This window comes from Nematostella vectensis, chromosome 3, assembly GCF_932526225.1.
Source record: "Nematostella vectensis chromosome 3, jaNemVect1.1, whole genome shotgun sequence".
Lineage (NCBI taxonomy): Eukaryota > Metazoa > Cnidaria > Anthozoa > Actiniaria > Edwardsiidae > Nematostella > Nematostella vectensis.
In genome coordinates, this window is record NC_064036.1 from 12,795,494 (window position 1) to 12,807,170 (window position 11,677).

Genomic DNA, 11,677 nt, shown 5'->3' on the forward strand with positions numbered 1-11,677 from the left:
GCACACGTTATAACAAATGAAACGGGCCTTAGATTATTACAACTATCTTCATCGTTAGAATTGGCGCGAAATTCGAACGTGCGTTATCAGTTGAACTTGCCCCTCCCTGGGGACATTAGCATGCAGCTTGTGAGTCGCCACGTCAGCTCGCTAGAGTATTTAAGCAGTTCCATATATAAATTCAAGGCCTTTTCAGAAATCTACGCAAGCCGGTGAGTCGCGCAGGATTTTCTTTGCTTTCAATTTGGGCTACGTCGCCAAAGTTATATTTTCGTCCATTCGTTATTCTCCCTTATTTTTATAGATACACATTGGAATCCTGCTTCTGGTTTACTATATTCTTTTATTTATAACCACTTGTCTTGGTGGTCTTAGTTAATATTTTATTTCTAACATTTTACTTCTATTTTTGTGCGTTAGTTTGCTCGTTATTTCACTTTAATGGCTGCCCCGGTTCAACCTGCCCCCGAAGCTTTGCAAGCGCTCGTTGGAGCTGCTGTCGCTCAGGGAGCTGACGCGGTTCCTGGAGACTAACAAACGCCTATTGAAAGCAATGAGGTAATCTTTGTTCTTTAACTTTTCGCCTCGATACATTTTTATACTACAGTTTAGTTTAGTATCTAGCAGTTTTTTATTTTCGGTTAGTCCGCTTTCGTTTTTTTCTGGTTTACTAGTATTAGTTTGGTCCATATTTACTCGTTCCTAAGGTTAGTTTTGGCGCTTTCAACATTTTAAGTGTGTTCTTGCAGTCAATAGAAGTGTATTTACTACTAGTTTTCTCATGTTTATATATATTTTTAGCATATAACTCTCGCAATTATATTTTTGGGTCTGTTGCTGGACTTCGGGTTTTTAATTCGGACCATGCTTTTTCCGAATTTTCCGTAGTTGTTTTGGGAACGTACGGTTTCAGTTCTTATCCTGGTCTTTATAGCTTGTTCTAGTGTTTATTTTATCTTATTTCTTGTATACACAAGTACACATCAGCCTCTAGTTTTTGCCTTCGTTTCGCTTTACATTTCACTCTGTGTATCGGCAAAAGAGTCAGCGAGTGTCGGATTTTTTTTTTTAGTCGGCGAGTGTCGGTTTTTATCGCTGTACGTCGGAATTGTGTTGTCATAAGTCGAACTTTAGACACCGTGTGTCAGTTTTGAATCGCTGTGTGTGGGCATTTTGTAGCCGTCTCGGCATTGTGTGTCCAAAACAAATTTTGTACAATCCTTTTCTAGGTATATATCAGAGTTTTGTTTAATAGAGTTTCCAATCAGTTGTTTTGCGAGTTATTAAAGTTTTTGTGTTATATTTTGATGTGTTCTAGCTCGGGCAGTTGAGAGAGCGGATTGAGGAGCTGCGCAAGCTACAAGACTCGGGGTCTGTGGACTCAACGCTTCGCCATCTAAGAGAAATGTTGGCCAAGAAGTTGCCATAGCTAAAGAGATTCAGAAAGCGCTTAAATCTGCGTCCTCTGCAACTCCTCGGCGCTTAGAGTCTGGCCCGTACTACTGAGACTCGTGTCCTTCTGTAATATGTTATTTCTGTGGTCGCAGAGGACACATAAGCAGAAACTGTTATGCCAAACGAGGTGGTCGTGGCCAAGGTCGCGGCTATTAATATGATCGAGTCATTGTTTCAATTTCATGTTAATGTATTTCTCTATAAAGGGTTAATTCCAGGTGTAGTTACTTCATTTTTCCCGCTTCTCTGTGGAATATTTTTATTATACTTTATATCTTCACAGTTTACATACTCGTGGTTTTTATTACATATTATTAGTGAATGTATTCAATGGAAGCTATTTTGCATAGTTATACACTCTTTCCGTAATTTTAGGGGAAATCTAAATCAACTCCCTATAGCTTGTCTTCGGACGGGCTTCTTATATCCAATATCGTAAGATCGAGGTAATTTCTCATATATTTCACTGTATTTTCGCCGGGAGAAAGGACGCCATCGAAAAATCGAGGTTATTGTAAAAAAATTTTGTTGTTTCAGAGTTTTATATGGGGGTTGGGGGGTGAATTAACCCCTGCGAAATGAACTCCCAAGATTTGGGAGCTCCTAGGATTTCCTAGGATATCCTGGATACTCCTAAATATTGGGAAATTGAATTTGGGAGTATCTAGGAAAACATGGGAGCCAAATGCGCGCCTCTGATCATTTGGGAGTTCCTGGGATATCCTAGGAACTCCCGAATCCTCGGCTATTCTCCTAGATTCTCCCCAAAAGTTGGGAAACCCAGCGCTTGCTAAACATCTCGGACAAAATTGCACAGTTTTCTAAAAAGAGTCTTATGGAGGACAAGCCCATCGCAGGTTTGCTGGCATCTCTGCTAATTATTATTATAATAATAGAGGGGAAGAAGGAACAACTCAACTGAATTATTCGCTGATGACAACAGTAAAGAAAATAAATGACTTCATAAATCTTCTCGCGTATGTTTATTTTCAAATAACATGATGGAAACTTGATTTGTAAATCACTGTTAAAGTCAATTTATTCATTTCCCAAAATTTAATTGGAAAAATTTTAAGGTCTACAGTCTTTCATTTGTATTTTGGAATTGCTGTCGTATGGGTAGCTCTAGCATGGGATAGCTGTGGTATGCTTAGCCAATCAGATGCCAGGTTTTTGGCGGGCTTTTTCCCGCGCGTCGCGTTCAAAAGTGATGTCCCGCTCGCCACAACTTCAAAAGGAGTTCAAACCATTGTTGTGAGAGGGGTTTCGCCGAGGATTTCACGCCAAATACACCCAGTTTTCATCTTATTTTAGCACTTCTGCTGATTAAACAACTATCTGCAGGTAAGCATTGGATTTCTCGTTGAAAAAACATCTAAATCGCGCTAAAACAGAGTTTCAAAGTCCTTGATAGTCGTGTGCGAGTGTAGTTGTTTTTCCTATTCACCAAATGAAAAGTGAAGCTGAACCGATTAAAAACAAATTTATCTTTCTCGTATATTGGGGGTTCTACAAAGCAAATAATGGTTCATGTTATCTATTGACGATAAAAGTCTGTAGTTTTTTTTTTTTCTGAAATACAAACTGTTTTATGTTATTGACCGCTTTGCATGACTCTTCCTCTCTTGCTGCCGCCTGTCTTGTTTGGGATAGATATTCAAGAGATTATGGGAGACTTTTCAAAGCTTTATGTGCCCTATATGATCACCGTGTCTAAGAAAAAAAAGGAACTCAAATCCAAACATTTTTCTGTCTGGATGAAAGTCACAGTTATCAGTGTCAATAAAGTGAAAAGCCTGATTTTAATATAAGGGGGTGTTCCTTAATTAAGACACCTTAAAATTTTAAAGCCCCCCTTTCATTATAAACATTTTTTTACTTCCTCCCCTCTTTCAGAACCCCAAAATTTTCAGAGCCCCCCACCTTCCTTAGGACCTCAATAAACAGGAAAGTCTTTAAATCTGGAAAATGAATACTGCAAAAATGCCCTCCTTGCCGATGATCCTGTCAAGTTTATCGTTATTTCAGAGTCCGACATCTCTTATTCACAACTTTCGGTTTCAGCCTTCATAATTTCATAATCTGTTTTGCATGTAAAACTATTGTGTAAAAAGATGCAGGGTTGGGTTGCACGGATTTATTTCCTCAATCAGTTACTTGCAGAATTTTTTTTCAAAATCACCCCCGTATCCCCCCTCAAATGTCACATGGTCCGCCCCTAAGGACGCCTCAGTTTTTTTTTTGTATAAAAAGGAAAAATTTCCAATGTATAAAACATTGTATGTATATCGTTTTGTGGATTTGCATGCTCCACCCACTATTTAGAAGTTTATTTTTATTTGTTCCTGTTAACTGAAAATAAACTGTATCGGAAAATCCAACTGTTATATACTGAAAGCTGGAAGTATCTATCTTATGGCTTATAAAGATGATATTAGTAAAATTTAAAAGTATGGCTCCTAAAAATTTCAAAGCCCCCCTTAGATGACCTTTTTTTTCGTAGCCCTTCCTTTTGGTGGTTAAAAATTTTCCCCCTCAATATCTTCGCTCCCTCCCCTCGATGTATTTAATGAACACTCCCTAAGCCTAATTGATTTAGTGATTGAATTCCAGCCAATATTACATTATTTATATGTGGTACAGGGTGAATATACAGGGTGAAGGGAGTGAGAGTAATTTGGTTGGACTTTTTCTTTGTGAAAAGAGTTTTTTATTTAGTTTTGCATTATCTGAGCTGAATCCAATTTATTATTATTGAGAAAGTTTTCAAACTTGAGATCTTTACAGAAAATATTTAATGTAGCGCATATGCATTAATTGGAATCTTTTATTAAATGGTCTGCAATACATTTTTTTCCCTTTCAAAAAAAATTTTTTTTGATACATCTTTTTCCAACCAGACAACGTTTTAGATTATTTATGTTAGTACGGTTTTCAGTAACAGCCAACAGTGGGTAAAATTTGCTATCTTTTTCGTAGGCTAGGGTAAACACTGTTCAGGGTTTTTACACCCTGTTAGTCGTCATCAGCTAGCACTGAAAATATCGCCATTAAAACTCCACAGGAGAGAAGGGGGCCTCCCTAAAAGAAGGAAGAGTTGTGATTGTCGTAACATTCAGGGTATACAATTGTACTACTATCCTTAGAGGGTGTTCAATTCTGCTATCCCTTACTATTCAGGAAATAATGTGTTGATGGCTGTTTTCTCAAACAACGGTATAAAACTTTATGTTTGTTAGGGCGAAGGACTGCTTAAGCACACCAAATTTGCTATCTCTTAGGGCTAAATACTAAAGTACTCAAATCGGCGGATTCGACCCCGAAATGCTCACGGATTACGGATTTTGATGATTATTTCAGCGGATTGGGGGATTTTAAAAAATACGGCGGATCACGGATCTGTTGACAATTTGGGCGTGGATTCCGGATCTTGACTGCTTTGACGGTCGAACTTCGGATTTTAACACTTTCACTCCTGGGTACTTTTGAGAAAAATTGTAAGAAAAACAGACTGAAAACAGAAACCTCCCCCCCCCCCTATTTCAAGTCCAACACTACCAGTTAAGCTAAGCTTCCGCTGCCCCAAGACGGTAGGCCTTAAAGTTTCCAACAATGCACTGCGGTGCCTTTTCTTTCTAGCGACGGCACTGCTACAGCCTGTTGCTTACAACAGTTTTGCTTGTAATTTGCTTAAAATTACAGCTTTTTCACGTCTGGAGAGTGCATTTGGACATCATGAAGTCTATTTAGGCATAATTAATGCTGTGCTTATGGATGTTTGCACGCCGAGGTTGATTCAATGGGATAATTCCTGGTCTGGGCTTCACCAAGTGAGAAAGGGATTTTATAGTGAATGGCCTCATACTCTCCAATGTGGACCATCTTTGATACCCAACCTTATTCAAAAATTGTTTTCAGGCTTATTCTGGGTTCCTTGGACCTGGAAATGTTTTGTTTGGCTTTGGGGTAAAAAAAAACTGTTATGATTATGGAGGAGGAGTTTTCCCGCCTCTCTGTCAAGGTGTTTCAAAGACTCCAATGATGCAGTGCAGACATGCAATATAGCCTAAACAAGGTGACTCGCTTCTAATGGAGGTTTAGCTTTGATTATTGTGGCTGATGGCTGTAAAATGGGACCTGACAGAGCGCAATTATGGTATCTATTTGTGACTTGATCTGTGTTTGCTTGTCTCTATTTATAGTTCGGAATTTTGTGTCTTGTTTGGTAAGAAATGTGTCCAGGTTTAAGCATTTGTTTACGAATTGGTCAGAAATCAAGGTTGATATTTTGACTATAGAGCCAATTCTATTACATTGCTTGGATGAGCTTTTGAAGGTCGCCTATGCCTTGGAGGAATCCATGAGTATCCGGGTATGGTGATGTTTGGTTTGCATTTCTGACGTTTTGGAGTTGGGCCTATATTTTACAGGCGCCTCAGGGCGTAATAGTAATAAAAGGGTTAAATGAATTTCTATCGATGCTATTGTTTATCTGTCAAACATGCGGATTTAAACATATCTTGGGATCCACGGATTTGCCCCGAAAATGTAGCGGATCGGTGGATTACATACAGCTATTCACCCCCTTTATAGTGCTAAAAATACATTTTCCTGTTCCAGTTCTGAGTTCTTCAATTGCTAAATATGGAATGATCAGGCGAAGCACAAGCACTGTGTTTGGGTATCGCGATGTCTATTATCACTAAACAAATTCGGTGTGGCAAATGTTATCAACAACATCATTTTTAAATGCTCATTTATTGTAAAAGTACTAAGTGGTAATGTTCCTGTGGTTCAAGTTTCGAGCAATGCTGCTATGACCTGCTCCACATAACACAACTCTGGAAGAGATCTCTTGATGTCAAAACATCAGAGCAGCTATACAGACTTCATTTTCCGTTCCGTTCCGTTCCGTTTCTGTTGTTGACAAAGCATATTTTATTTGATTACCTAAAAGAAAAATAACAGCAGCTTGTTGCGGAAGCTTGTAAGGTGTTGTTTTAGGGAAGTTTTGGTGAAGCCAAATTTCTGGGGATATGATCTATGAGATCTAATAGAAACTAGGGACTCAATTAAGATTTGAATTTCCCGCAAAAGAAATGACATTACGTTCTGAGTAACAAACTCACGACAAAATATATCCGAATATATTGGTAGCATTGTTGCAACAGCTCTTACTTTAGTAGCCACGGCCACAGTAGCGAAGCCAACAGACGGGTGTCTTGGGTAGCTGGTAGACGTAGAATCCGCCACAGTTCCTGACTTTGATGTTGTTGCTCCACCTGCAGCAGCTTCCACTCCAGTGATAGCACACCTTGCGTGTCACCAGGCTGTAACGAAGGCTGGGGTGAGATCCGACCATCCATCCAGGGGCATGGGTGCCACAGCGTCTTACAGGTACACAACTTGTTGGCATGGCATTTCCTGCTGCGCCGAGGAAGCGGTACCAGAGATTACCCGGAAGGTCTCTCTGGTCACACTTGAGGCTATTCTGTGCGGTATTGCCAATCGCTCGGTCAAAGCTGTTGAAGACAGTGTATCTTCGGCACTCTGCAAAGACGAATGAACTCAATCTTCCAAAAGAACATATAGCAATGGATACGATATAAATCATGTGCTTATAAAACTGATCAAACAGCCATGTATTCAGCCACAAAACATAGTTTAGTTTAAGCTTGCTATTCATTTTGCTATTGCTGTAACTGAAGTGCTGAAAGTGTGCCACTTTGAGCAAAGGTGATCTATAAAAAACATGGGAGTTACTTGTGGGATGTTTTCACATTTTTTTGTAGTACGGCCAGAAGCTTTGCCAACTGACCTACTAATTAATTACTCATTGAATCGTGAGCTTAAGATAAGTAAGGGTTCTACACATATTAATTCAGTTTACCTGCGTCATTACTATGCTATTGAATTGAATTTAAAATACGTAAAATATTTAAGGGTTGCCATCAAAGTGGCTTCATTTTCAATTCAACTCATTTAAGTCATCATTAAATCAGCGAAATTGATCTATAGTCATTGATATACAAAAGGGTTGACATCGAAACGACCTGCTATTACAAAGAAAACTAATACTACCTTTTTTTTTATTTCCAGACTTGAACCTCGCACCAAATAGATGTCTTTCAAAACAGTTTTCAATTTGGCGGTTTATCCCTTTGAAATAGCCGATTCCATGTTTTCAGTTTAAAAATATGCTACGGGATAAGACACACTTACCTCGGCATAAACACAAAAAAACACCAACCTGGAGGAGGAGGTGGAAGCGATACCCGATTGCCGCAGTAGCGAAGCCAACAGACGGGTGTCTTGGGTAGCTGGTAGACGTAGAATCCACCACAGTTCCTGACTTTGATGTAGTTGCTCCACCTGCAGCAGCTTCCACTCCAGTGATAGCACACCTTGCGTGTCACCAGGCTGTAACGAAGGCTGGGATGAGATCCGACTATCCATCCAGGGGCATGGGTACCACAGCGTTTTACAGGTACACAACTTGTTGGCATGGCATTTCCTGCTGCGCCGAGGAAGCGGTACCAGAGATTACCAGGAAGGTCTCTCTGGTCACACTTGAGGCTATTCTGTGCGGTATTGCCAATCGCTCGGTCAAAGCTGTTGAAGACAGTGTATCTTCGGCACTCTGCAAAGCCAAATGAACTCAATCTTCAAAAGAACATATAGTCATGGATACGATATAAATGATGTTTTTATAAACTGATCAAACAGCCATGTATTCAGACACAAAACATAGTTTAGTTTAAGCTTGCTATTCATTTTGCTATTGCTGTAACTGAAGTGCTAAAGTGTGCCACTTTGAGCAAAGGTGATCTATAAAAAAGCATTGGGGTTACTTGTGGGATTTTTTTCACATTTTTTTTGTAGTACGGCTAGAAGCTTTGCCAACTGACCTACTAAATGACTCATTGAATCGTGAGCTAAAGATAAGTAAGGGCTCTACACATATTCAGTTTACCTGCGTCATTACTATGCTATTGAAATATATCAAGAGATCATATATGATGTAAGAGAACGAATCCCCCGTATTAGGGTATGTTTCAGTGATGTCGTCCGTGAAAACTATTTTTAGAACAAGCAGTTTTTTTTAGATACGTGTTAGAATTGTGTGTTTACAACACACAATTCTCTTCCAATTCCCTTTTAATGAAAAAGATACTCCCGATAATACGATTAGATTCACACCGATATTGTGGTTATTGAGACAGGTATTTCACAAATAAAAGATTTCAAGTCTTTATAATTAAGTAGATCCCAGGTCTCCACCCAGTGGGTGGAGGGAGTGTGTTTTCTGATAAAAATCTGAACATCCCCGAAAGACCAAAAAGGGATTTGTATGCCATTGCAGTATCTCCACGGGACGTTTGTTATCAGATCTAGCTTAAAAAAAAAGTGTGACTTTCAGATTTATCATGTACCAGAGTGATCTAGAATGCCTTTTTTTAATCTAAGTCCCTTATGCTTTATAGTTTTGTCTACAAACAGCACGTCTTTTGCCAACCGAAAGTGGACTTTGGGCCGTTGTGGGGGGGTGCGAACGCAACCCCTGCACCCCCCCCCCCCTGGGTACAGGCCTGTACTAGGCCTAGAAATTTTTCCTTTTTTTACTATTTTTTTTTTATTTCAGCGGTGCAGCAAGTAGGAGACTTGGATGCTTCTTACCAGGTGGTTGAAGAATGCCGTTGCCACAGTAGCGAAGCCAGCACACTGGTGTCTTGGGAAGCTGGTAGACGTAGAATGCACCGCAGTTCCTGACTTTGATGTAGTTGCTCCATCTGCAGCAGTTTTTAGTCCAGTGGTAGCACACCTTGCGAGTCACCATACCTTGGGCTACAGTGGGATGAGCTCCCACCATCCACCCAGGCGCGTGGGTTCCACAGCGTTTTTCAAGTACACAACTTGTTGGCATAGCATTGCCTGCTTGTCCAGTGAAACGGTACCACAGGTTACCTGGAAACTCATTCTTGTCACAGCGGAGGGCATTTTGTGCGGTATTGGCCATTGCACGATCGGCTCCGTGTAACATTGTGTACGATCTGCATTCTAAAGAAAAACACAGCTTTTGATTTATCGGATATCATCTTTTTTTTTTGTAAATTGTCTTAGTAAGTATTTTTATCAACATGTCGATCACATACTATTGTTTAGGAATACTAGTTCATTTTATTGTATTGTTTTTAGACAGTCATGAAAATTAATAGCATCCAAAAGTATAGCCTGCGTAGCAAGCGTTTCTTTAGAGTTTCAGCAGGAATAGTATAGAGAGCGATACGCAGGCTACCAAAAGTATTATTAGCCAGCTAGCAAGGTTAATACATCATTTATTATATGGCTATTTAAATTTATTTGAGAAGACATTTCAATGGGAGAAGGGAAACCACGCAAGTCAAGTTTCGTTGATTTGTTGTGCTAGGTAAGGAAAAAGTCAAATTTCGTTCTAAAGATGCAAAATTCTGTTAGCGCATCGGACCCCTGAGATGGGAATATCTCGGCTACTAATCACATCGTGCGGTACGATTATAATATGTCTTCTTACAATATTTACCTGATGGGGGGTAATATGCGCGCGGCTTGATGTCGAGCTTCTCATCTGTCAGAAAAAAACATTACATCAAATTAAAATCCTTTAAAAATCGAATTCCGTTTTTATTAAGAAGTAATTTAGTCAGTTAGTAGGATGGATTGAAATTTACCGTAATTAAATCTCACTAAAGATTGACATCTCATTTGCATAGAGTTTCATAGCCTACGAAACCACCCGTCACAAGAGTCGGATCGACAGGCGCGTGACAGTTCAAAAGACAGGAATGTGAAAACGTCAACCTCCCGCGTACATCGAAAGCACCGGACGTCATCTATATTTGTAACCGCGCCTTAGGCTTTTTTGTTGACTTGAACGGAATCCTTTTCTAAAAGTTGAATATGAAATCAAGTCCCACTGGGCTATCGAAAAGAGCTTTTTAAAGCTCTATACAAAAGAAATAGCTTTCAACATTGATTCTCCAACAATGATCGAAAAATCGATATCTTTACAATGCGACGTTCGCTACCGACAGTCTTGTAAGCAATAAAAGATGATCGACATTAACTTCAACAAGCCCAACACCGTGGCAATAGAATGCTTCAGTACTCATCGGCGAACGCCAGAATCCTCCTAGATACAAAGTCTGTATGTACCAAACAATGATTCTCACAAGCGAGATCTCGGCTCAGTGTTGCCACTCTATAAATCAATTCAAACTTAATTTTTATATTAATCAGAAATGTTAAACATATCTTGGAATTCGAGAAATTTAACGGATCCTCTCGAAAACCATTATGAGTATCAAGCTAAAGTACGAATAACCACTCACCTTCAGTGTTGGAGCTTTCTTGAGTGTTCTCCTTGGCAAGGCATCCATAAAGCAAAGCAAAAACCTTGGGAGAGAAATGTTGAAGCTAAGTTATCCCGACACACTCAATTATTTTAACAAGTATCCAGGTGAACGCCCTTTAACCACTAGGTCGTGCCAATGAAGACACTTTAGCTAAGACTTGGATTCATTTTAGAAAACTTAAAAGAAAAGAGCCCAGAAGACGATCGTGATTAAGCCGGATTTGTAGTACTTATCAGATAAACTTTTAGTTAATATTTTTGTTTCGCGACCGTGATTATACCAGCTAACAGAATCGCTTCGATACCACTAAATTTCCAATATGCTATAGTTTATAAAACTTTATAAAAGTATGGAAATCAGTAAATCTTGGCGGCACGCTGCTCGAGCTTCTGATAAATTCTTTGTTAAAAGACTGACTACTCCATACAGAAGACGCACACAAATGCACTTACTAGTATCCACGAGCAGACCAGCTTCATCTTGGCGAAGAGGTTTTCGGTGAAAGCAGATGTGGCTAACCCAGTTGCTTGAGCTTACCTCGCTCAATGGATATTTCGAGGTGTGACTTTAGTTTTATCAACTTCTTTGTCCCCGCCTCCTCGAATGATTGACAGTTTTAAAAAGAGAGCCTCTTAGGAATTTACAAGTATAAAAGGCCTTTTTCAAAGGAAGATGTTTTACTAAATATGCTTCCTTCCCATCTCATTCCATATAGCACACGTTATAACAAATGAAACGGGCCTTAGATTATTACAACTATCTTCATCGTTAGAATTGGCGCGAAATTCGAACGTGCGTTATCAGTTGAACTTGCCCCTCCCTGGGGACAT

The 11,677-nt window shown here is 39.5% G+C and overlaps 2 protein-coding genes and 1 long non-coding RNA gene across 4 annotated transcripts; 1 reads left to right on the forward strand and 2 right to left on the reverse strand.

Annotated features, from left to right (window-relative positions):
- Positions 1 to 116: 116 nt before the first annotated feature.
- LOC125561313 lies at positions 117 to 10,108 on the forward strand. Of its 2 annotated transcripts, none has more exons than XR_007307350.1 (4): positions 117 to 212; positions 421 to 558; positions 1,319 to 2,799; positions 9,098 to 10,108. It is a non-coding gene; the product is annotated as an uncharacterized LOC125561313 (long non-coding RNA). The 2 variants fall into 2 exon arrangements; XR_007307351.1 differs by lacking the exon at positions 9,098 to 10,108 and adding an exon at positions 7,555 to 7,723.
- LOC125561310 (pancreatic secretory granule membrane major glycoprotein GP2-like) lies at positions 6,198 to 8,130 on the reverse strand. Its single transcript, XM_048725422.1, has 3 exons — positions 7,706 to 8,130; positions 6,634 to 7,005; positions 6,198 to 6,405 (listed from the first exon to the last, which is right to left on the reverse strand). Exons 1-2 carry the CDS (start codon positions 7,959 to 7,961, stop codon positions 6,635 to 6,637), a joined length of 627 nt encoding a protein of 208 aa, XP_048581379.1. The 5' UTR covers positions 7,962 to 8,130; the 3' UTR covers positions 6,198 to 6,405; position 6,634.
- Positions 9,075 to 11,460, reverse strand: LOC125561311 (pancreatic secretory granule membrane major glycoprotein GP2-like). Its single transcript, XM_048725423.1, has 4 exons — positions 11,300 to 11,460; positions 10,824 to 10,887; positions 10,016 to 10,060; positions 9,075 to 9,513 (listed from the first exon to the last, which is right to left on the reverse strand). The coding sequence occupies exons 1-4, from the start codon at positions 11,324 to 11,326 to the stop codon at positions 9,089 to 9,091; spliced, it is 561 nt and encodes a 186-aa protein (XP_048581380.1). The 5' UTR covers positions 11,327 to 11,460; the 3' UTR covers positions 9,075 to 9,088.
- Between the last annotated feature and the right edge of the window lie 217 nt (positions 11,461 to 11,677).